The sequence below is a fragment of the Podarcis muralis genome, chromosome 16, assembly GCF_964188315.1.
Source record: "Podarcis muralis chromosome 16, rPodMur119.hap1.1, whole genome shotgun sequence".
Taxonomy (NCBI): Eukaryota; Metazoa; Chordata; class Lepidosauria; order Squamata; family Lacertidae; genus Podarcis; species Podarcis muralis.
This window is the reverse complement of record NC_135670.1, coordinates 22,776,917-22,800,166: the sequence shown is the minus strand read 5'-3', so window position 1 is coordinate 22,800,166 and position 23,250 is coordinate 22,776,917. Positions and strand designations below refer to the sequence as shown.

The window sequence follows — 23,250 nt, the reverse complement described above, 5'->3', positions numbered from 1 at the left end:
CACCATTTACCTTCCCGCCGGAGCGGTACCTATTTATCTACTTGCACTTTGACGTGCTTTCGAACTGCTAGGTTGGCAGGAGCAGGGACCGAGCAACAGGAGCTCACCCTGTCGCGGGGATTCGAACCACCGACCTTCTGATCGGCAAGTCCTAGGCTCTGTGGTTTAACCCACAGCGCCACCCGCGTCCCAGACCATCCATTATAGCAGAGTAAAAGGTGAGGCAAAAGATTCCTGCAGTACAGGGGGTTGGACTAGATGGACCCTTGTAGTCCCTTGCAACTACAGTTCAATGATTGAATGAAGCTGGGAATCACCAATTTAAACCATGAGACCCTCTGTAACCACAGAACACACATCCTTTCACTCTGGATATGGTTTACAGTATTATTCCTCAGTACGTCTTAGGTCTGTATTCCATATTTCCTTGGCAATTGCAATACTTTATTATGCTTAAACCTTTTTTTCTTTCCTTTTTTCTTGACCCTGTCTGTTGGGATTCAAATTCCATTTTAAAAAATATATATGCAAATAATTGGCAACGGGTTGGTGGTGGTTGTTTTTTACTTTTCAGCTATTCCCTGGAAAAGGGAAATCCAGATTAAATTGGGGAGGGGAGGGATTTGTGGACTGGCGTATTATTGATGCTGCCAACATCATGAAGAAGCTGCAAAAATCTTGCATCCACAAGAGTGCAATAAACACGCTTTTAGAAGCGCCCTCCTTGCTCTCTTTCCCTCGAATGAAAACGCTGAGCATGGAAAAAGTCGCCTCTCCCAAGTGTGGAAAATTTCAGCCCCGTGGCCAAATTTTGTGGAAAGTTACAGGCAGCTTTGATGACTGCTCAGTTATAAAGAGACCTGTTGTGCAACTGCCTGGCTACTAAGTTTTATTTCTGGTAAATCCAGGTTGTAGGATATGCTTTCTCTCCAGCGTTCAAAAAGTCAAGAACAGCAGCTGTCTTTCCGCTTAATCCTCAACACACCGCTACGTATCTATGTCATAAAGTTATAACAACACTGCCTTTGACAACCTGGTGGCTTGCACTACAATTCCCATCAGCCCAAGTGCTGGCAATTCTCCCCACCTCTCTCCCCTATTGGGCAAGAGAGGTCCTCAGAGCAAAGCAGCTGGGAAATTCTGTTTTAATGCACACACACACAAACATCAAATAATCGTGTGTTATGGAAAAAATCTAGGTGCGAGGCTGCTCAGTCACCCAGCTCGTCGGGCAGAGCCCGCGGGTCCCTGCGGAATAAAGGAAGGAGTCCAGTAACCAACCGGAGCAAATAGCTGTAGACCAGAGTTTATTGCGCAACAAGTTCAAAGAGGAATTTTGAACCCCGAGGATGGGGCGACAAGGACTTTTAAAACTTTCCCACCATATCCCAGAATACAGTTCGTACAGCATCATTGCTACATCACTGATATGTCACAAAAGGGGAAGGGTAGACAGGGGTTCCACTAGTTTAACCTTGGCAAACATGTCCAGACAAGTCCTTGGTACAAGATTAGCATAAGCAGACATGTCAGGGCAAGACCCAGGTATAAGATTAGCATAGGAAAACACCTCTGAAGTCCCACCACCCAAAGTACAATAGAACTTCCTTTGCATGTCTGGACTCCTTGGCAAGTCTGGTGATGGGATCAGGCTTTCCTTGGCCAACAACCAGCTCAGCAATTGTCACCTCTGAGCACTTCCTGGGCTAGGTGGTTTGCTCAGCTTAACAGACACTTGCCAGACTGTATTTGAAAAGGGAGGTGTAAGCCCCTACGGTCCAAAGACAATTGGAAAGCTTTCCCCATTTCCTTCCTCCTTGCAGAGAAATATTTGAGGTCAATTTGGGAGAGTCAAAATGGCTTCAGGATTGCTCTCCTGTACTATTTCAGACACGTGGTTTAAATACTTAATGTATGTGTTTGCCTTGTACATTTATGAATATTTATTCTGTATTTGAGACCTTAGAATTCTTATAACAGTGGTATGGAGGGTTCTGTTCTGTTCTTTTTCTATTATATATTTTGTGTTATAATCTTGTATTTTTATGCTGTGAACTGCCCTGCGATCTGTGGAGGAAGGACGGTGTAATATTTATTTATTTAATCAATCAATCAATCAATCAATAATCAAGGACCCCTTGGGCTTTCCTCAGAGCAAGACAGGAGCAAGGCAAAGCCTCAGGAGATTGGCGGATGATGGCCACCACCAGCAGAGCAAGAGGATCAAGCAGTAAGAGAGCTGTGGGGGGAGCCATTTATCACATACACCCCATGTATGCCATCTGCCTAAGGCAATTAACTCAGCTTGATGGGAGTTGGAACCATAGACTCAAAGTCTTTTCAAAGGGAGGGCCCATGAGCGTCATCTAGTCCAACCCCTTGCAATGCAGGAATCTTTTGTGCAACACAAGACTTGAACCCACGACTGAGACTAAGAGTCCTGTGTTCCACCAACTGAACTATGTGTCCAACAACATTTGGAGGGCAACAGATCCCCCCCCCAATCCTTGCAACAGAGCACAGAGTATTCTATGATTTGCAGTCAGCTCCTAGTGGATTGAAGGCTGCAAATTGCATGCACAGTTGTCTGAATAATTCTTGCTATAGATTTGGGGGAGACCCCCCCCCCAAACCACACCCTCCAAATGTCCATATTTTACTGGGACAGTCCTGGATTTACAGAAGCCGTCCCAGTTTCTGATTTGATCCTGAAATGTCCCACTTTTCCTTAGGACGTCCCTATTTTTCATTGGAGAAATATTGGAGGGCATGGTGTTATGAGACCCCTGAGCTGATAAAATAAGTAACTATACAACCTTTAGAAGATATCTGAAGTTTTAAAATGTTTGTTGTGGCTGGGGCAGCTCAGTCAGATGGGTGGAATATACGGTACATAATAAAATTGTTGTTGTTGTTGTTGTATAGGACGTCCCTATTTTTATCAGAGAAATGTTGGAGGGTATGCTAAACCCTAGAAATTAATGCTAGGATTTTGATTATTTGGGGTGTGAAAGGAGAAATGCAAGCTGCAGAGGAATTCCTGGGCTAGCCTATGAAAAAGGACCTGGCTAAGCTAGGGCCATCAAGAAACAATACAGGGCCATTGAGGACCATTGGCAATGTGAGAAGTCCCTGCTTGCCCTGAAGTGTGAACAGAGACTGGGGGGGTTGGAAGACTGCCTGGATAACAGGGTGTGAGATGACAGGAAAAGAGAGTTTTTAGCAAGGTGTTCTGCAGGGAAGAAGAAAGGAGAAGAAAGACTGGAATCCATCTTGGGCAGGCTGGCCGCTTGCTGCCTGGGAGAAAGGCCTTGGACTCCAGGGCTGTAGTGAGGTTCAAGCCCCTCTTGAAATAACCATGTTGTAAGATCTGGACTCCCTCCATGTGGCCCAGTTGTGTAAATAGGTGAATAAACCATATTTCTTCAAGCTGTGACAGTCTCCATTGTGTCTCAATCCTCCGAAGGAACACAGATCCTGGGTGAGGGCCTGGAACCCCCTGAGATCTTGCTATTGCTCGGCAGCGAGTGGGTTGGCACCTAAGTTTTGTAACTTTTTTATCATCGTCATTAAAGGCACTCTCACTCACCGGGAGATCCATGCCTTCTACCTAGAGGGGTTCAGGCAAAGCTGGGGACTTCAGGTCAGACCTGGAGACCTGGCAACCCTTTCAAGAATGTCCTTTGTTTGCATGGATAAAGGACAGAGGAGCATGTGAATTCATATGGAAACTACTCTAGTGTGCAAAGGACGAATTTACATCCAGTGCTGTGCCCACTCTTGCCTCCATCTCCACCTGCCATGTGGCCCCTGGAAGACTCTCCAGAAGGAAAGGTGGCCCCCGGTCTGAAAAATACCCCCTATCCTTATTTTGCAATTTTCTTCTGAACCGACTTCTTTTTCCTAATCCCTGCCACTCATTAATCATCTGGAGCCAGGGGGTTAAGCCAAAGTGGGTTACTTATTGATTTTGCACCTTTGTGTCGCCTTATCCCCTTGTCTATGATCAACCAGTTGCATTCTGACTGATGCCACCACCAGGACATAATTCATGCCCCTTAAGGAAGCAATTTCCAGAGGGGTCACCGCATTAGACTGCTGCAGCAAAAGCAACCCTCCAAAAGCCTTGGGATTTCCTTGAAGACGGACACTTTTATTATAGCATAAGCTTTCCCGGACTCGACAAGCTGCGCTCACGCTCCCATTCATTGGGCACCCCCTGAGTTTCCAGTGCTGAGGTTTTAATCTGTGTTCACATGGATAGCTCAGTTGGTGCTGACAACACCAAGGTTGCAAGTTTGATTCCCATATGGGATATTTGCATTGCAGGGGGTTGGACTAGACCAGGGGTAGGCAATCTAAGGCCCGTGGGCCGGATGCGGCCCAATCACCTTCTAAATCCGGCCTGCTGACAGTCCGGGAATCAGCGTGTTTTTACATGAGTAGAATGTGTCCTTTTATTTAAAATGCATCTCTGGGTTATTTGTGGGGCATAGGAATTCGTTCATTTCCCCCCCAAAAAATATAGTCCGGCCCACGACATGGTTTGAAGGATGGTGGACCTGCCCACGGCTGAAAAAGTTTGCTGACCCCTGGACTAGACAATCCTCAGGGTCCCTTCCAACTCTACAATTCTTTGATTCTATGACGTCCTCCAAAGAGCAAATGTATCCTCACTTGGTCAGAAAACCCTCGTGTCTGGTGGGTTGTCTCTCAAACCAGGTTCGCACCTTCACAGGAAAGCGGAACCCAAATGGATTCAGACCCTCCAAGTGTCCTTATTTTCCAGACACAGTCCTGGATTTACAGACGCTGTCTTGGTTTCTTATTTGATCCCAGAATGTCCTGCTTTTCCTTAAAAAGTAAAGGTAAAGGTACCCCTGCCCGTACAGGCCAGTCTTGACAGACTCTGGGGTTGTCAAGAGGCCGGGGGCCAGCGCTGTCCGGAGACACTTCCAGGTCACGTGGCCAGCGTGACATCGCTGCTCTGGCAAGCCAGAGCCGCACACGGAAACGCCGTTTACCTTGCCGCTAGTAAGCGGTCCCTATTTATCTACTTGCACCCGGGAGTGCTTTCGAACTGCTAGGTTGGCAGGCGCTGGGACCGAACAACGGGAGCGCACCCCGCTGCGGGGATTCGAACTGCCGACCTTTCGATCGGCAAGCCCTAGGCACTGAGGCTTTTACCCACAGCGCCACCCACGTCCCCTGCTTTTCCTTAGGACATCCCTATTTTCATTGCAGAAATGTTGAAGGGTATGCCCTGTGGGGAAAGGTTGCAAGTTTAGAGAATAGGCTGAAATTAGACATATCCATCATTTTCAACGGGTCTCTATAGGCGGCCTGTTGTTGGATAAAACCCATACTAACTGGGGGTGCATGGAATGGGAATGATTTGGTGATTTCACAGGGAGCATTAAAAGGGGAAAGAGACTTGTCCCTTAGAAACCAGTTGGACCACGTGCAAAATACCACAAGTAACTGGATAAGACTACTATATAAGATAAGACTGCAATCCAAAGGGTAACTGGAGCCCCAAAGTACGCAAGATAAGACTCTGATCCAATCATGACAAGTGTGTCCCGTTTGACAATGCTGTCTTTCTCCTTACCCTTTGCTAATCTAACACCTCTGTGGGGAAACAGGAGCAGAAGCAGCCCTGATTATATCAGAACTGAATAGAGAGGAATTTGCTGACACGTTTTCGATTCAGCATTTCTACCCCAGAACCTCCCTTTGAAGTCTTTGTGCTGAGGCACTCCCACTTTTGAGGTCGCAGAGGTTGTCATAGCAAATGTCATCATTTCCCCCCTCTGCTCTCGTTAAGTTCCCTTTTTGTGTGTGTGCATGCTCTAAAAAAACCCTGAACCATAATACTTAAGAAATTGAGTCCAACCACAAGTTTTAATTTATTCAAAAACCTAAGATGAGCTGTGCAGGATCAGGCCCATCAAATCCAGCATCCTTTTCTCACAGTGGCCAACTAGATGCCCATAGGAACCCCGTAAGGCATAAGCAGAATCTTGGGGTACCACCTTTGTTCTGGCAAAACACAGCGCAGGGCAGGGGGTTGGGGTGCAATTTATTTCCTCACCAGTTGCTGAAATGACTTCAAAACAATCCATTACAATCTATTGCAGCCTAAGGTGGCCCCTCTGGAATTTCACACAGACTCACGAATTTGCAAATTTGTCTGTGCTTTGCTGCCCAGAGCTTAAATGCATGACCTCTCACATACATACAGCAATATACATTCCTCCCATCAGATGTCAAGGAAATAAACAACTCTCTGACTTTTCGACGACACCTGAAGGCAGTCTTGTTTAGGGAAGTTTTTAATGTTTGATGCTTTATTGTATTTTTAATATTTTGTTGGAAGTCGCCCAGAGTGGCTGGGGAAACCCAGCCATATAAGCAGGGTATAAATAATAGATCATTATTATTATTATGCAAGCAACTGTCATTCAGAAGCTTCGCTGTCTCCAACCTTGGAAGAAGCAGAGTGTAACCTTTATGGCTAGTAGTCATTGATAGCTTTCATGAATTTGTCTTATCCACTTAAAAAACAAACAAGCCAAGTTTTTATTAAATATTTTCTTGTGCTACAAAACAAACAGATGAATGGGGGAAAGTACATCTTTCGCCTCCACTTTCAGTGAGATACACTTTTGTCATGGACCTTCTTCCTATGCCTGGCTTAAGTTGTGTCATGTTCAGAGAAGGCAAATGGGACTCTGCCCTGCCTGCCTGCCCACTTAACAGCCAGCCCAGGGGGTGGGCCTGTCTATCCGTTTCCTCCTCCTCAGGGTTGTCCCTCTAGAACTCAGCAGGGCCAAGGATGGGGACAAGGCAAGGAGGAGTTGCTTTGACCTGCCATTGGGCTCTGGCGCCACCTGCTGTTGGGCTCCCTGCTTCCTGCCCCTCAAGATTTCCAGGTTTCTTTAAAATCAGTATTGTCCTCATCAGGCTTAAGTAAAGAAAAAGAAAAAGTCCTTTAGCAGCTGTGACTGTGAGCACAAGAAGATGCTTCCAGGAGTTAGGAGAAGCTAAACTTAAGAATGTTGCGCTTCCTAATGAGCACCTTCTTTAAATAAGTAGCTGAAAGCTTCTGAAAAACAATTGTTTTCATTAAAGGCTAATGGTTCCTGGGTGCTAATGCAATGCCCAGACATGTGAGAATGGCAAGAGGGTTCTTGATGGCTTCTTGTTGTTGTTTATGGAGATAATTGCTGTTTTTTGCATTCATTCCTTCAAAACCACATCTGGGAACGCTGGCGACCACACCTCAAGAGAAAGACAGAGTGTTGGAAATTTCAGGACAGACAAAATAAAGGGTCTCTTTCGCACAGCACATAGGTTAAATATGTGAAACTGGCTAGGAGAGGTAGCAATGGGCGACAACCTGTTGTTGTTGTTGTTGTTGTTGTTGTTGTTGTTGTTGTTTAGTCGTTTAGTCATGTCCAACTCTTTGTGACCCCATGGACTAGAGCACACCAGGCACTCCTGTCTTCCACTGCCTCCCGCAGTTTGGTCAAACTCATGTTTGTAGCTTCGAGAACACTGTCCAACCATCTCGTCCTCTGTCGTCCCCTTCTCCCTGTGCCCTTCATCTTTCCCAACATCAGGGTCTTTTCCAGGGAGTCTTCTCTTCTCATGAGGTGGCCAAAGTACTGGAGCCTCAGCTTCAGGATCTGTCCTTCCAGTGAGCACTCAGGGCTGATTTCCTTAAGAATGGATAGGTTTGATCTTCTTGCAGTCCATGGGACTCTCAAGAGTCTCCTCCAGCACCATAATTCAAAAGCATCAACAACAACTTGGATGGCTTTAAAAGGTGGTTAGGCAGATTCTTGAAGGAGGCTGTCAGTGGTTACCAGCTGCTATGGCTACATCCTGACTCCACCATCAGGAACCACAGGAGGGGAGAGTGCTATCTATCTGTATATCTACTGCATTTATATTCTACCTTTTTCTCAATGGAGCTCAAGGTGGCTTACATAATTCTCTTCCTCCTCCTCATTTAATCCCCACAACAACCCTGTGAGGTAGGGTAGGCTGAGAGTCAGTGACTTGGCCCAGTGTTGCCCAGTGAGCTTCATGGCTGAGTGGGGATTCAATCCTGGGTCTCCCAGGTCCTAGTCCAACACTCTAACCACTGCACCACCTTGACCGTCAAGTTCCTATTATGAGAACAAGAAGCCTGGCAGCAGGTTTAACACCTTCCTCTTCCAGCTACGGCTGGGTGAATCCGACACTCTGGATTTCTCTCAGTTTCCCATTTTCCTAATTTTAAAGCTGAGTTCACCTCATTTCCGCATCAGGTTGCAATTTTTCTTCAATGGCCTCGTGAAAATTCACCAACATTTTTGGGCACACCTCTCCTAACAGACACGTTTTTGCGTGCAATTTCCCCGGACATGATGCAACTCGCATGATTTCCCTCTAATACGTCTCCTTTTATGCACATGACACACCACAAGCTCTGCAGGCCTGGACTGACGCTAAATTACTTCTTTTTAATTTGCCCTATACTTTCTCTCTTGCTGGGCTCTGCAGAGGCAAGATGCCTCCTTCCTGTTCCAACCTGTCTGCTGGCATCACTGCAAGTGCTGCTAACCCTCATCATCCAAACTCTGCCAGGTGAGAGAATGCTTTCTCCTCAACTGTCAGTGGTACGGAAAGCGGGTCTTGTGACAAGGGCAGCTTTCGGCCAAGGTGCATCTTCCAGAGAGGAAGTCATCGCAAATGTCGATGGAATCTGCCTGGTGTCAGGGAATGGTCTGAAGACAAGGACCGGGGAATGCATTCTATGGCAGACCAGTTTCTCTCCAATGGAGAGCTGGAGAGGGAAGAGTCGCTCCTCTTGTCCACAGCGTGTTTAGAAGCAGAGACACAGAAGCTGAACACCTTAGGGAGGAGTTACCCAGTTTCATTATATAGTGGTACCTCAGGTTACATACACTTCAGGTTACATACGCTTCAGGTTACAGACTCCGCTAACCCAGAAATAGTACCTCGGGTTAAGAACTTTGCTTCAGGATGAGAACAGAAATAGTGCTCTGGCGGTGCAGTGGCAGCAGGAGGCCCCATTAGCTAAAGTGGTGCTTCAGGTTAAGAACAGTTTCAGGTTAAGAACGGACCTCCGGAACGAATCAAGTACTTAACCCGAGGTACCACTGTAATGACAACAGAACCAGAAGGGAGGGGGCAGAAAAAAAGCACTGATAAATTCAAAGTTTTGATGGTTGTTATCTAAATGCTGCCAATGTTTTCAAGTGTACACAATTTCCCCCATATATTCAATAGACGTTTTCCAATCTTCTCTAAACGTATGTTCTTGTTCTCTTATTCAGTATGTTAAATCCGCAAGCTGCTTGCAATTTCTTCATCTCAAGACTCAACAGACGATATCCTCCAAACGCCATTTTTGGATGTCTATCTAGCCCTTAAATGGTTTAGTCTTTAGAAGAAGATAATAATTGTAATGTCTTTCGGCCTCTTTTGTACCACTGTATTGACGCAAATCTAGCTGGACCACAATGCTAAATTGCTAGTAGGGAGCAGGTTTTAGCTCTGCAATGCATCACCAAAGCTGCAGTCAGTATTGCTGGTGTGATAGATTTGCTTCTTGCTTTCACCCTTGGTGGGAGTTTTGGAGGAACTGGGTTGCCAATTACCACCAGGAATTTCTTCTCATTAGATCATGGTTAAGTCCTGAAGTGATGGCTTCTTCAAGGTTTTGAGCTCAGTGACCCTGGCTTCCTGCCTAAGGCTTGTCCTTGAACAGCAGATATTCATCTCCCAAGTAACCTTCCAAACAAGCGTGCACTGATAACTGACCTCCCAAATGTTATGTCCTACCATATGTAGTTTCCTAAACTCCTACCCACTCAAACCTCTCTTGTACCTGCGATACATTGATGATATTTTTATCATCTGGACACATGGTCAACAGACCCTGAACACCTTCCACCAGAAATTCAATGATTTTCACCCCACAATCAACCTAACAATGAATCAATCTATGCAAGAAATACATTTTTTGGACACTACTATAAAAATACAGGATGGGCGCATAGACACCACCTTATACCGTAAACCAACTGACCGACAAACATATCTACATGCCTCTAGCCACCATCCCAAACATACCAAACAGTCCATTGTTTATAGCCAGGCACTACGTTACAGCCGTATCTGTTCCAATTCTACAGACAGAGACTCTCACCTAAGAGATCTACAGCAAACCTTTTTAGAACTAAAATACCCAGCAGATGAAGTTAGACAACAGATCAACAGAGCCAGACTGATACCCAGAGAGAACTTGCTGCAAGACAGACCCAAAAAAGAAAATAACAGAACTCCTCTAGTCATCACATACAGCTCCCAAGTTAAAACAGTACAACGCATCATCAGAGATCTACAACCTCTCCTGGACAATGACAGTTCTCTTTCTCAAGCTCTGGGAGGAAGACCTTTCATTGCCTACAGACAGCCACCCAATCTTAAACAACTCCTAACCCACAATAATACTACAACCAGACTTAACACGGACACTGGCACCAGAGCCTGCAATAAACCCAGATGCCAACTTTGCTGCCACATACACCCGGACAACACCATTACTGGCCCCAACAACATCACACACACCATCTCTGGACTATTTAATTGCTCATCGTCTAACATTGTGTATGCCATCAAATGCCAACAGTGTCCTTCAGCTCTCTATATTGGACAAACAGGCCAAACCTTACGCCAAAGAATAAACGGACATAAATCTGACATCAAGAATCACAAGACAGAGAAACCAGTAGGAGAACACTTCAATCTCCCAGGACATTCTATACAAGATCTCAAAGTAGCTGTTTTAATACAAAGGAATTTCAGAAATAGACTGGAAAGAGAAGCTGCTGAATTGCAAATCATTACCAAACTTAAAACCATGGAGACACCTGGCCTGAATAAAGACATTGGATTCTTATCTCACTATACATGACAAAGCCATTTTTCACCTTCTCACCCCTTGCTTTTTCCTGTAAGACCTACTGCAGTCGTTAATAGTCGTCAACAGGCTCATCACAGCTATCTGCCAATCACCCATCCCCACCCTCCTCTGAGTAATACCCCTCCCCACCTTCTCACTATATAGAAGGATCTGGCAACTTCTGTTTCAGTGTATCTGAAGAAGTGTGCATGCACACGAAAGCTCATACCAAGAACTAACTTAGTTGGTCTTTAAGGTGCTACTGGAAGGAATTTTTTTTGTTTTGACATATGTAGTGAGTTACTTACTTCAAGCTTACATACCGGGCTAAATTCAAGGTCATGGGTATGGTGTATGAAAGCCCAATACAACTTGGGACCAGGAGAGCTGAAAGATCCTCTCACCCCGTATATACCCAATGCATAATTTTATAAACTTCTGTCATGTCACCTCTCGCTAGCCTTTTCTCCAAATTATAAAGCCAATAATGCATGAGACCAATGGTAATGTTTTTTGAGGGGTTTCAGAATGCAGGTCTAAACCCCAAAGAACACTTCATCCAAAACCCATGCCCTTAACTCTGAAAGGTAGCATCACACAAGGCATCGGCGTCAAGCAGAAAAAACGTGGATGGGCAAATCCCTTCAATGATTTACCCATTTGCCACATTACATCTTGATCTCCAGCTTCACATTAACCAGCCATCTTCATGTCCAGTTTTGTTGATCAGAGAACCGTCTTTTGAAGGAGGAACCAACGCAGAAGTAGTTCTTACTGCTGGGATTTTCCACCACGGATTTTGCTCTTAACGCAAGACGTTGGGGACTTCCAAATGTTGTTGGACGACAACTCCCATCATCCCTGACCGTTGGGCCATGCAAGCTGCAGCTGATGGGAATTGGAGTCCAACATCTAGAGCAGGGGTGGCAAACTGCAGGCCTAATTAGCCTTGCCAGACTCACAAAGGTCATGGTCACCTATCCCACACCACCTGGTGTCATATGTCAGGTATGGAGCAGGTAAAAACTTGGCACAGCTGACAGGCTTGTTTGTAGGCATTGCTGTTCATCTGATGGGCAGTGCCTTCACAGTGCAGCATGAGGTAGTGCTATGAGAGGGGCTTCTGAAGACACCTTGCCCAGCATTTTGAAAGAAGACATCAGAAGAGCTTGCTGGGTCAGGTCAATAATAATAATAATAATAATTTATTATTTATACCCCGCCCATCTGGCTGGGTTTCCCCAGCCACTCTGGGCGGCTTCCAACTGAATATTAAAAACAGTACAGCATCAAACATTAAAAACTTCCCTAAAGAGGGCTGCCTTCAGATGACTTTTAAAAGTAAAATAGTTGTTTATTGCTTTGACATCTGCTGGGAGGGCGTTCCACAGGGCAGGAGCCACTACCGAGAAGGCCCTCTGCCTGGTTCCCTGTAACCTTACTTCTCGCAATGAGGGAACCGCCAGAAGGCCCTCGGCGCTGGATCTCAGTGTCCGGGCTGAACGATGGGGGTGGAGACGCTCCTTCAGGTATACTGGACCGAGGCCGTTTAGGGCTTTAAAGGTCAGCACCAACACTTTGAATTGTGCTCGGAAACGTACTGGGAGCCAATGCAGATCTCTCAGAACTGGTGTTATGTGGTCCCAGCGGCCACTCCCAGTCACCAGTCTAGCGGCCGCATTCTGGATTAATTGCAGTTTCCGGGTCACCTTCAAAGGTAGCCCCACGTAGAGCGCGTTGCAGTAGTCTAAGCGGGAGATAACTAGAGCATGCACCACTCTGGCAAGACAGTCTGCGGGCAGGTAGGGTCTTAGCCTGCGTACCAGGTGGAGCTGGTAAACAGCTGCCCTGGACACAGAATTAACCTGTGCCTCCATGGACAGCTGTGAGTCCAAAATGACTCCCAGGCTGCGCACCTGGTCCTTCAGGGGCACAGTTACCCCATTCAGGACCAGGGAATCCCCCACACCTGCCCGCCCCCTGTCCCCCAAAAACAGTACTTCTGTCTTGTCAGGATTCAGCCTCAATCTGTTAGCCGCCATCCATCCTCCAACAGCCTCCAGGCACTCACACAGGACCTTCACCGCCTTCACTGGTTCTGATTTAAAGGAGAGGTAGAGCTGGGTGTCATCTGCATACTGATGAACACCCAGCCCAAACCCCCTGATGATCTCTCCCAATGGCTCATCTAGTCCAGCATCCTCTTCTCCCAATGGCCAACCAGATGACCCAGTGGGAAACCAGAAAGCAGGACCTGAGCACAAGAGCACTTGCCCCTCCTGTGGCTGCCAGCAGCTGGTATTCAGAAGCACTATTGCCTCTAACCACGGATACAGAGCACAGTCATCAGGACTAGTAGCCATCTCTATCCCTCTCCTCCATGGATTTGTCCAATCCTCTTTGAAAGCCCTCCAAGTTGGTAGTCATCCCTATCAGGAGCTCGTCCTACACTCGAGTAGGACCCTGGCAGAGACAACAGTCTCACTTCACAGAACACAGTAACACAAACATCCTGTCTCCGTCTTTGTGGAGTCAAAATATACGCCGTCATGTGAAAAACAACAATCCCATGACTGCAATCATGGAGCAGGAATTCTAACAATCCCTGCCTCCTGGGGAAGCAAGTTCCACAGTATATATATGTGCTGTGTGAAGAAGTCCTTTCTTTTGCCTGTCCTGAATCTTGCAACATTCATCTTCATTGGATGGCCACAAGTTTTAGTGTTATGAGAGAGAAACTTTTTTCACTATCAACCCCACCCAGGGTGTGTGCAGGTAGAAAAGAGGTTTCCCTATCCAGATTCTACAGGGGGCACAGGTTTTCCCTCCAAGCCCTAACTAAAGAGTTTACTGAGAGTACAAGGAAGGGGAAACCAAGGAAGGGTTTGTGCAAAACCCTTTGCTTTTTTTCTTTAACTGTCGAGGCTCTGCAAAAACACTCAAGATTTTGCTTGCTACCTTGCAAAGGGCTTTCAACCAATCTAGCAAGTGGAGATGTTGCAGTGTGATGAACTGCGTGGGGAACACACCCCGTCTCAAGAGTCTGTTAGCTCTACAAATGATTCCTGGTGCAGGAGTCAGAAAACATTAAAAAAACACAGACACATACAAACCAACAGCTAGCTGGTTAAGGGTGGGAAAATGATCTACTAGCATGAAATACATGTGAGTTACAGAATAGCCTATACATGTATTTAGCCAGATTCCTGGGAAAGCAGACTAAGAACTCCTCCACCATCCCTTCACTCACTTCCTTAGCAGAATTTCACTTTTGACACCCCACTGCTCTGGATTAAGGATTAAAATGAGAGTGGAATTCGGCAGACAAGAAGAAAGCAGCCCCTTTCTACCTAAACACGTCACTGGAGCTTCAAATCAGATCAAAGGTGAAGGGACAGAGCTTAATTTCCCCCCAAAAGTCTCATGCTCAGTCTAGGTTCTGACCCAAGGGCACGTTAACATGGATGCCATAAAACAAGTAACCTGCTTTTCAATGATGGACGCTAAGTCGACAAGCAGTATACATAGATCAGGGGTCAGCCAACTTTTTCAGAAGAGGGCCAGTCCACTGTCCCTCAGACCTTGTGGGGGGGCCGGACTATATTCCTATGCCCCAGAAATAACCCAGAGATGGACTTTAAAGAAAAGGACACATTCTACTCATGTAAAAACACCAGGCAGGCCCCACAAATAACCCAGAGATACATTTTAAATAAAAGAACACATTCTACTCATGTAAAAACACACTGATTCCCGGACTGTCAGCAGGCCGGATTTAGAAGGCGATCGGGCCAGATCCGGCCCCCAGGCCTTAGTTTGCCCACGATGACATAGATGCTTAGGAAAGCAACACACAGGGTGGGCTTTTCTGCAGCAAAGGCCATTGAGGAGAAAATCAGAATGGAATTTATAGAAGTGGCTGCAGGCTCAGCTGCCAAAGACACTCACAAAGGCTACTTGCCAGGCTACCAAATACTCACTTCTTTAACCGCCCCCGCCCCCCCATACCCAACAGAAAGCCACTCAGACAATGCAGACCATTTACATAATTATGGTTTTATTTTGCCTTTTGTACAAAACACTTTCAGCTAATGATTTCCCGTTTTTTTTTAAAAAATGCACAAAAATAACTCCAGACCCATCAGTAATAACCTAGCATTGGGGGAGAAGGAAGACAAGCCTCCACCTCCCCACCCAACCTGGACACACAACCGCCTGGGATGGGATGGTGCAGGCGAGGTCGGCTATCAGAAAAGATGGCCTCAAGTGCCACTGCGTCACCCCATCCTGACGGATCTGTGTTGAAGGAATGAAAGGGGGCCTGTGGAGAGGAGGGAGGGGCCTCTCCTTGAGCCTTCTTAATAAACTGCAGCCTCCCACTTTTTTGCTTTGGCCAGGAATTAAATTGTTGCCCATGGGAGCCTTCAAGAACAGGGAAGGTTCAACCTCAGCCTGCAAAGGGGCTAGAGAGAAAATGAACAGTGGCAGGGGTTTTGTATTTTGGAACCAACCATTCTATGAACAGCACCATATTAGTTGGGAGGCAGGGCCACAGGCAGCAACCAACGGTCAGTCCCTTCTCTCTGGCCATTCAGGGTTCCAGCTTTAATTCCATCAACTGGGGGAGGTTGTAGGTGAAGGACCAGGACAGCCTTCTGAAGAATGAGAGGATGGGCAATGGACTAATGCCTTGGAAACAAGCTGCCTCGTTTTCCAGGGCATCACTGGCAGAGCATGACAGTATGTCAGCTCAAGCCAATGCTCAAAGACCCAAATCGCACACACGAAGCAGCAAAAGCTAACAGATTTCTGCAGCAGTTCCTTCTATAAAGAAAATTGGTCCAGAAGTGAATAGTGATTTCAGTACTCCCAATTCCAGCATGGAAAACCCTTTTGAGAATTTTGGTCAAGACAGCAAGGGAAGGTGAACGTGTTAGTTCTCTGACCTTCACAAAACTCTGAACCATGTATGCACAGAACAGGTCACCCGACTGTTCTGGCGTACAGGGCAGAAGACACTGGGGTAGGAGGGGAAGAGGTTGGGCCCTCCAGGAGAAGAAGGATTTTCAGATCCAGGTCAGGGCCACCAGAGTACTGGCAGGCGCCTGCAATGCTTGGGCAGTAAAAGGAATAGTTTCATCAGCTGATGTGAGGAACCCAAAGGGAAGGGAAGAAGGCCCAGAGGGGAATTTTGGGAAGGGAATGTCAAAACGATACGAGAGCACACAGCTGCTCCCGTGATTGAGGTTGGAATGCAAGTCCTGTAAGAGGCAAAGTCTCGACCACAACCCTGATTGAGCGAGGAAAGAGTGACAGATGGCTAATAGGAATGGATGAAAGTCCCATCCGCCAGAACAGAGAGGGCCACCATCAGCCAGCCAACCTGGCTCCTGCCAATTCCCCACAGAACAGATACTCGCTGGGCTGTCCCCAGCACTGCCAAAGCAATGATGGTGGGTGCATAGCAGGAATTAAACCTGTATCTATACCTGTGTGATCCTCACAGACCAAACCCTGCAGGTGCACAGCAAGGGCAGCGCCCTGCCCCATCCTGTGAAGACTTCGCAACAGAAGGCAGAACAGCAGCTTCTTGCTTTAGCCTTTCCCACCGGAGACACAGAGAGGTGCACTTGTGCCTCACCTCCGGGCCACTAGGGGGCACTGCTGCATACAGTTAAGATCAAGCTAGAGAGCCCCTGCAGTCCTAGCTCACCTTGAGTGCAACAACAGAAATTCTCAGAATCCCAGCTACCCAATCACCCCCACCTATGGGTCGCTGGCTCCCTCTGGCTGCAGAGGCTACTAAGACAGACGGCAGAGCAGGCCGGGGTGGTGGTGGTCTGGAGTGTTCAGCCACACAGTTTACAGGTAAGTGTCCTCGCTCTCCTGAGAGCTGAGGCTCTCCTTGGACTGGTGGAGGAGAGAGGACTCTGGCTCCAGCAATGTCCGAGTCCCGTTTTCTTCGGGGATGGGGCCGTTGACCGGGGTGCTCTTCCCTTGGCCGCCTCTCTTGTTCCCCTTCAGCGGTTTGGTCTTGCGGCCCTTGGGCGAAAGTGTGGTGCCGGGGGGCAGGATGATGGAGGGGGAGGGCTCCAGGGCTTTGCGGGAGTAGGGCTCGGCGTCGCTGATGGCCTTGGCACCGTGGAAGCGGGGAGGGGATTTGCATTGCAGCTCCCCGCGGGTCTCTTTCCACTTCTTCAGCTGGATCAGGTGCTCTCGCTCTATCTGACGCTCCGTCACTGGCAACTCTATGATCTAAAGGAGGACCAAACAAATACATCAATGGCCAGTTCCTCCTTGGGCATCATGCCAGAACATGGTACGGAACAGAGGAATGCCAGCACCCAAAGTTTAAGGGTATTCTGTCCCCATCCCCAAATATCCACCAGGTTCAGCTTCTTAAACATGGAAACGCATTGATATCCACATCTTAACTTCCATTCAATAAAAAACGAACGAATGTTGACTTCTGCTCTTAAGACGCAAGCTGAATTTTGAAGGGGACCAAGTGCACAGGCTTACTCAAAAGATGAAAGAGTGTCTCTCTTCTTGAACTGGGGGCATATTTGTCCCATGGTTACAAGGTTAGCTGCCCCTTGCCTAGGAGAGTCACTAATATAAAAGTGACTAATCTTCGGAATACAACCTTCTGCAGAATATTGATTACACTTTGTGCTTCTTGAACAGTTAAGGCAAAAAGCAAGGCCTGCCTGTATAACACAGCACAATGGCAACCAGGAAAGACTCTACTTTTGTAAGCCAGTTATAAAAAGGCTATTCCAGCAGAGGGCAGTGTTGCCTTGAACACATCAACATCCCAGCAGGAATGAAGTTTCTGCAGAGTACCCCATTGGTCTGCCTAGCCCATTACTGTCAGTTCTGGCTGGCAGCTTCTCCAAGGCATCAGGCAAGACTCTAGAAGCAGGTGTGCACAGTGAGATTGAACCTTCAGGCAGGCATGGGCTGTGTTTTATATTACTTTTACACACTCTGGGACCTTCTGCTGAAGGAATCATAGAATCGGCAGAGTTGGGAGGAACCACAAGGGTCATCTAGTCCAACCCCCCGCAAGGCAGGAATCTTTCACCCAATGTGGGGCCCGAACCCAAGACCCTGAGATTAAGGGGTCTCATGCTCTACCAGTTGATATAAACAAACAAACAACAACAGCAACAGGTGAGGGGTGGGCAGAAGGTAGACTTGGCTCTACCTGAACATCTTGGGGTGATCTGCAGTAGATCCATAAGGATTTCCAACTCTCAACTGTTTCAGCAGGAGCAAAACAAAAAACTAAACAACATGCCCATGTGACACAGAATTCTAGTTCACTAAGCTTGACAGAGTTCTGTGTAGCCTGGAAATACACACACACTGCTTCAACTGACAGAGCTTGTAGTATAGTCAAATCTGGTTTTTTGGAAAGGGAAGTAGCAGTTCAAATGCAGCACATTTGCTGCGAATCTCAGGAAAATCCAGTTCTGTTTGCACTTCTCCAGAACCACAAGTTGGGCCTTTTTGGGGAACTCTGAGCTGATGTGGTTGGCTACTGACTTGGGAGAACTGAGGCAGCGATCAGTGCTATGAGCTGCACTGGGGAAAAGTGACTCCTTCAGTCTGATCAGGTGACCAGCTTACAGCCACGTGCAGTGAGGAAACCCACTGAACTGGCTGGGGCCAGCCCCCACTCCCATCTTACCTCTTGCACAAGGAAAGTCTCCTGCATGATCTTGGGGTTCAGGGCCCTCAGCCGTTCCATTGTCTCATACTGCCCCTGGCAGGACTTGAGCTTCTCAGAAGAGCCCAGGGTGTACTTCAGCAGCACCAGACCCACTCGGAATATAATCTTGACTCCTGGAAAAGAAGAGCAGGCTGTCAAGTTAGCCATCAATGTGTGGAACAGTCATCAAGAGGCAGAATACAAGTCAACCTACCTGCCCCTCCCAATTTATTTAGAATACTTCTGTCCTGTTTTATAAGCCTGAAAACAGGCAGGGAGAAGTCTCAGTCCTGGGGGCCAAATACAACCCCTCCCGGCCCTCCACCTGGCTCTCAGGACCTGCCCCAGGGGCCACACACCCTCCCTAAGCCACATTGCCTTACAGATCCTGCTGCACCCCCTCCAGGTGCTGTTGCCTGGATGGAATCCCACCTTTGAACTCTTGGCTTGTCTGGATGGGGGATGGAGAGGGGTGTCTGGAGAACTCTCTGACTTTGAGGTGTGTGTTCTGTACAACGGTGAGACTCGCCCACTTTTGCCTCGGGGCCTGCCTGAGGTTGCACACAAGGAACTGCAGCCATCTGGCTGAAAAATGGTTCCCCACACCCCTGCCTCAGAGACAGAATTCGCCCAAGCACGGTTATGCTGGTAAAAACTGGGCCAATCTAGGCTTTTTAGTCACCTTCTTCAGCAGGAAATGCCCAATACCACCTGATCAACCTACACTCAACATGCACAGGGGTCTTCCACCTTCCCATTCTTCCTCAAGTAAGGAAGTATGGCTTTACATTTAAGAGAGCCATCAGTGTGCTGTAGTAGAAGGAAAGAGTGTTAGATTTTGAGCCAAAGGGTGTGGGTCGAAATCCCCCTGTCCTCAGCTACAAAGTCTACTGGTGATCTTGGATCTCTCTCACACACAGACCCCACAGTGTGGATACAAGGGTCAAACATGCTGCATATTGCTGCCATCCAGATATACACTATCTGGGAATAAAGTGCAGGCATTCCTCAATATAAAGATGCACATATGCCAATTGCCAGCAGGAGGCAGCATTTCAACACAAATGGATTCTCCCAAAGTGGAAGATGAAAATTCAGCATTGAGAATGCTGCTTGCCCCACATCTGCAGGTTTAGGAGGCCCTCACGCTTATGTGACCTCCCCAGATATGGGACAACCTTCCGGGGGCCACCTTCCGGAGCTAGGCAGGGCCAGAGGCAAAAATGGGAAGAGCCTGCTATAAAGTAGGACAAATTTGTTATCAAGGAACCTGGGAACAGTAGCCCATTCCAGAAACTTTCTCCAGTGGGCTTAAAATACAGAGACAGGGAAGCGGTGGCCTTCCAAATGCTCATGGACTCACATCAGCCCTGACCACTAGTGATGCTGGCTACTCCTGGAGTCCAGTGATATCAGGGGGGTGGAGGGCACAGATCCCCCAGACCGGGCATAAAAAGACCCCCTCTATGGTTGTGGAGCCAGAGGCAGGAGGATGAGCTGGGATTATCCCTCATCCTAATGCAGCCAAGTGTGCCTCACCCCCTTGGTCTCCCCCCCTCCAGTTAGCAATGCGATTCAAGGTGCCCCACCCACGACGGTACCTTCGCAGAAAAACATGTCCCAGACGCGCAGCACGGAACTCCAGGGCAACGTCCTGGAGAAGGCGCACATGAACCACTCCGTCATGTACAGGATGGGGTCAATCTTCTGCTTGCTCAGGTGCTTGTAGGCCACAGGGGAGACCTTGTGCAGGAGGGAGAAGAGGATCTCCCCATCCAGCTGGATGGCCTCCTGTGCATGGAGAGAGAGAGAGGGAAGGAACCTGGGTCAAGGGCAGGCAAAGGGGTAAGGAAAGGCCTGAGTTGTCACAGGACCACATGCTCAACTCCTGCTGGTCACATGACAAGTTGAAAGCCGAAAGGAACATAGGGAGATGGGCCACTGGGCCCATGCTGCTCAGGGCTATTTACACTGACAGGCAGCACCTCTGTGGCATTTCAGTCTCTCCCCAAGCTCTAGAGGACTGAACCAGGGATTGTCTGCTTGCAAGGGCAATGCTCTACCACTGAGCATGCTTTTGAGGGAATTGGGTGTGGTTAGCCTGCGGAAGAGAAGACAAAGAGCTGATACAACAGCTATCTTCAAATATCTGGAGAGCTGTTCCATAGAAGATGGGAGTGAGCTGGTTTTCTGCCGCTCCAGAGCAGAGGACCCAAACTAATGGATTCAAATGACAAGAAAGGAGATTTCGACTAAGCATTAGGAAGAACTTTTGAAGAGAGGTTGGATGGCCATCTGTCAGGGATACGTTAACTGTGCTTGCTGCATTGTGGAGGTTTCGACTTAGATTATCCTTGCAGCCTCTTCCAACTCTACAATTCTATTATTCCATGTCCCCTTCCTCCTCCCTGCTGAATTCTACAAGGGGCAACACAGACTGAAGATTGAAGAAGTTGCCATCCCTTGGACTAGCCTGCCCCCCTCAAGGGGGGCATTCAGGATTGCTCCAGTTAACTCACCAGTTTCTCACTGTAGTAGCCAGGAAGGTACTTCTCGCAGATCTGCACAAGGCACCAGAACGCTTGCTGAGGGCAGGAAGGAAAAAGGAGAAAGGGCATCACTCTGCAGCACAGAACAGAGGTGATTGGAGCAACGTGCATTCAAGGTGGTCACGTGCAGACTGATTTAACACCCACCCCACCGCTTTCCCCATCTGTGCAGTCCCATGATGGGAGGAGCTGCAGCAGAGAAAATTCCCCCTTCTGTTGCAACTATTCATAGCTGCTTCATGCACCCCACTCACTCCCAATGCTCCCAGAGAGGCAACACTGTAAGTGAGCAGCACACAGAGAGCACGAAGCTGCAGCCATTGGGACAGAGCAGCTGCCCGGACATCTCCAGCTGTTTCAACTACATCGAAGCTGGGGGGGGGGATGCACAAGGGGTTTCTTCAGCTCACTATGTGGAGCTGTGCCTGACATGCAACACCTTGTGTGGATATGGATAAGTCTGGCTAAAGATTCCCGGGAGTTTGGGGTGCAAATCCAGGACCATGATTACTGGGTCCCAAATTGCTTTCAAAGCCAGATTCCAGATAAGAGAAATGTGAAGAGCTGCAAGGATCACGTCAGACCACACAGGCACCGCACCCCCTTTTAAGCAAATTTAAACAGACAGCACAGGATGTGTATGGGGGCTGAAACACCTTCTCCCCCCAAGTGCTGCTGACCCAAACAAATTCAGAGTCCTATGTGCCCATTTTACAGTTGTTGGTTTCCAAAAGCCAAAAAAATCCAATTGCTGATCATGCGGCCCTTCAGAAAAAAATGGGGCTGATGGGCCAATCTTGGCCTGCCAGGGGATCCAATGAGGGTCAGACCTGTGGAGCCAAAAAGGTTCCCTATCCCGGTCTTAGATGGAAGCGGGAATCAACCCAACAGGTTGATTAGGTTGAACTATGAGGGGAGAACTATGAATGGCACCTCAAGCTCCTTGGAGGTAAAGTTGGGATACAAATGTAAGAAATCAATCAGGGAACCTCTGTTCAAAGCAAGGCATCACCTACCTCTGCAGGCATGTGCATCAACAACACTGCAGCAATTGGAGCTTGGGCCTGGCAGTAACCTTCCTCCGGCCGATAGAGTGTGTAGGCCTTCAGTACCCGGAATAAGTCTTGCTGCCTGCAGGGAAAGAGCAACCCACACCAGAGGCATGAGATCTAAGGGAATGCAAAGTCTGTTGCTCATAAGTGGAGCCCCCAAGGACTCGAAATTGCACGCAAGCCAGGAGAGAGGTGATGTCCACAATAGGGACCACAGAATGAACTTCAGCTTACAGAGCCCTGGGTTAAAATCTTGCCTGTACTGCCGCAAACTTCAAGCAAACTTGTCACTGCCTCTTTGCTGCTGCAGCAGCACCCCATCTGCCACACTGGGAAGGCCTATCTTGAAAGGTTGTTTTAAGGCAGGGGTAGGAAACCTGTGGCCCTCTGGATGTCACTGGACCACAACTCCCAGCATCTCTGACCATTGACCATGCTGGCTGTGGAGAGATGGGAGCCCATGAACACCTGGAGGGCCACAGGCTCCCATGCCCTGTCCAAAGGAGGATTGCTTTTACTGAAAGGGCTCTGAGTGGTTGAAAAGCGGTGTTAAAACAAAAAACAAAACGTCATGTTTGGCAACCTGAAAACAACCATACTTGTGGTTTGCTTGGTAGAATTTCCATTCCCTTGGCAGAGCCTGGGAGATTAGCTAAGCTTGGAAGTTATCAATGAAATTTCAAAGCGGCTCTCTTTGCCCCTCTCACCATGAGCTGAATTTCAGTTATCCAAAGAGGGAAGGAACCTAGCGATCAGAGTTGAGACTTTGGCCCCTTGCCCCTTGTCCATTACTAGCAAAAGCAGGGAGAGGGAGGTAAGAGTACAAAGTTGTAGAACTACAACCGATGTAATCGCACCAAATCATGATGCAAGCTTGCTTATTTGCCTGAGCCACGGAGGCAGCAAGATTCAGCTGCCCTTGGTGCCAAAAGGTAACCAGAAATACTGCAC

The 23,250-nt window shown here is 47.8% G+C and overlaps 1 protein-coding gene across 1 annotated transcript in view; it reads right to left on the bottom strand.

The window, feature by feature from the left end:
* Positions 1–15,017: 15,017 nt before the first annotated feature.
* Positions 15,018–23,250, bottom strand: part of TBC1D10A (TBC1 domain family member 10A) — a 39,090-nt gene continuing 30,857 nt past the window's right edge. Inside the window, exons 5-9 of the mRNA XM_028709726.2 lie at positions 22,264–22,378; positions 21,218–21,283; positions 20,300–20,489; positions 18,678–18,832; positions 15,018–17,236 (exon numbers count right to left, since the gene is read on the bottom strand). Of these exons, the coding sequence (XP_028565559.2) occupies positions 16,844–17,236; positions 18,678–18,832; positions 20,300–20,489; positions 21,218–21,283; positions 22,264–22,378 (919 nt within the window). The 3' untranslated portion in view covers positions 15,018–16,843. The remainder of the gene's footprint in view (positions 17,237–18,677; positions 18,833–20,299; positions 20,490–21,217; positions 21,284–22,263; positions 22,379–23,250) is intronic.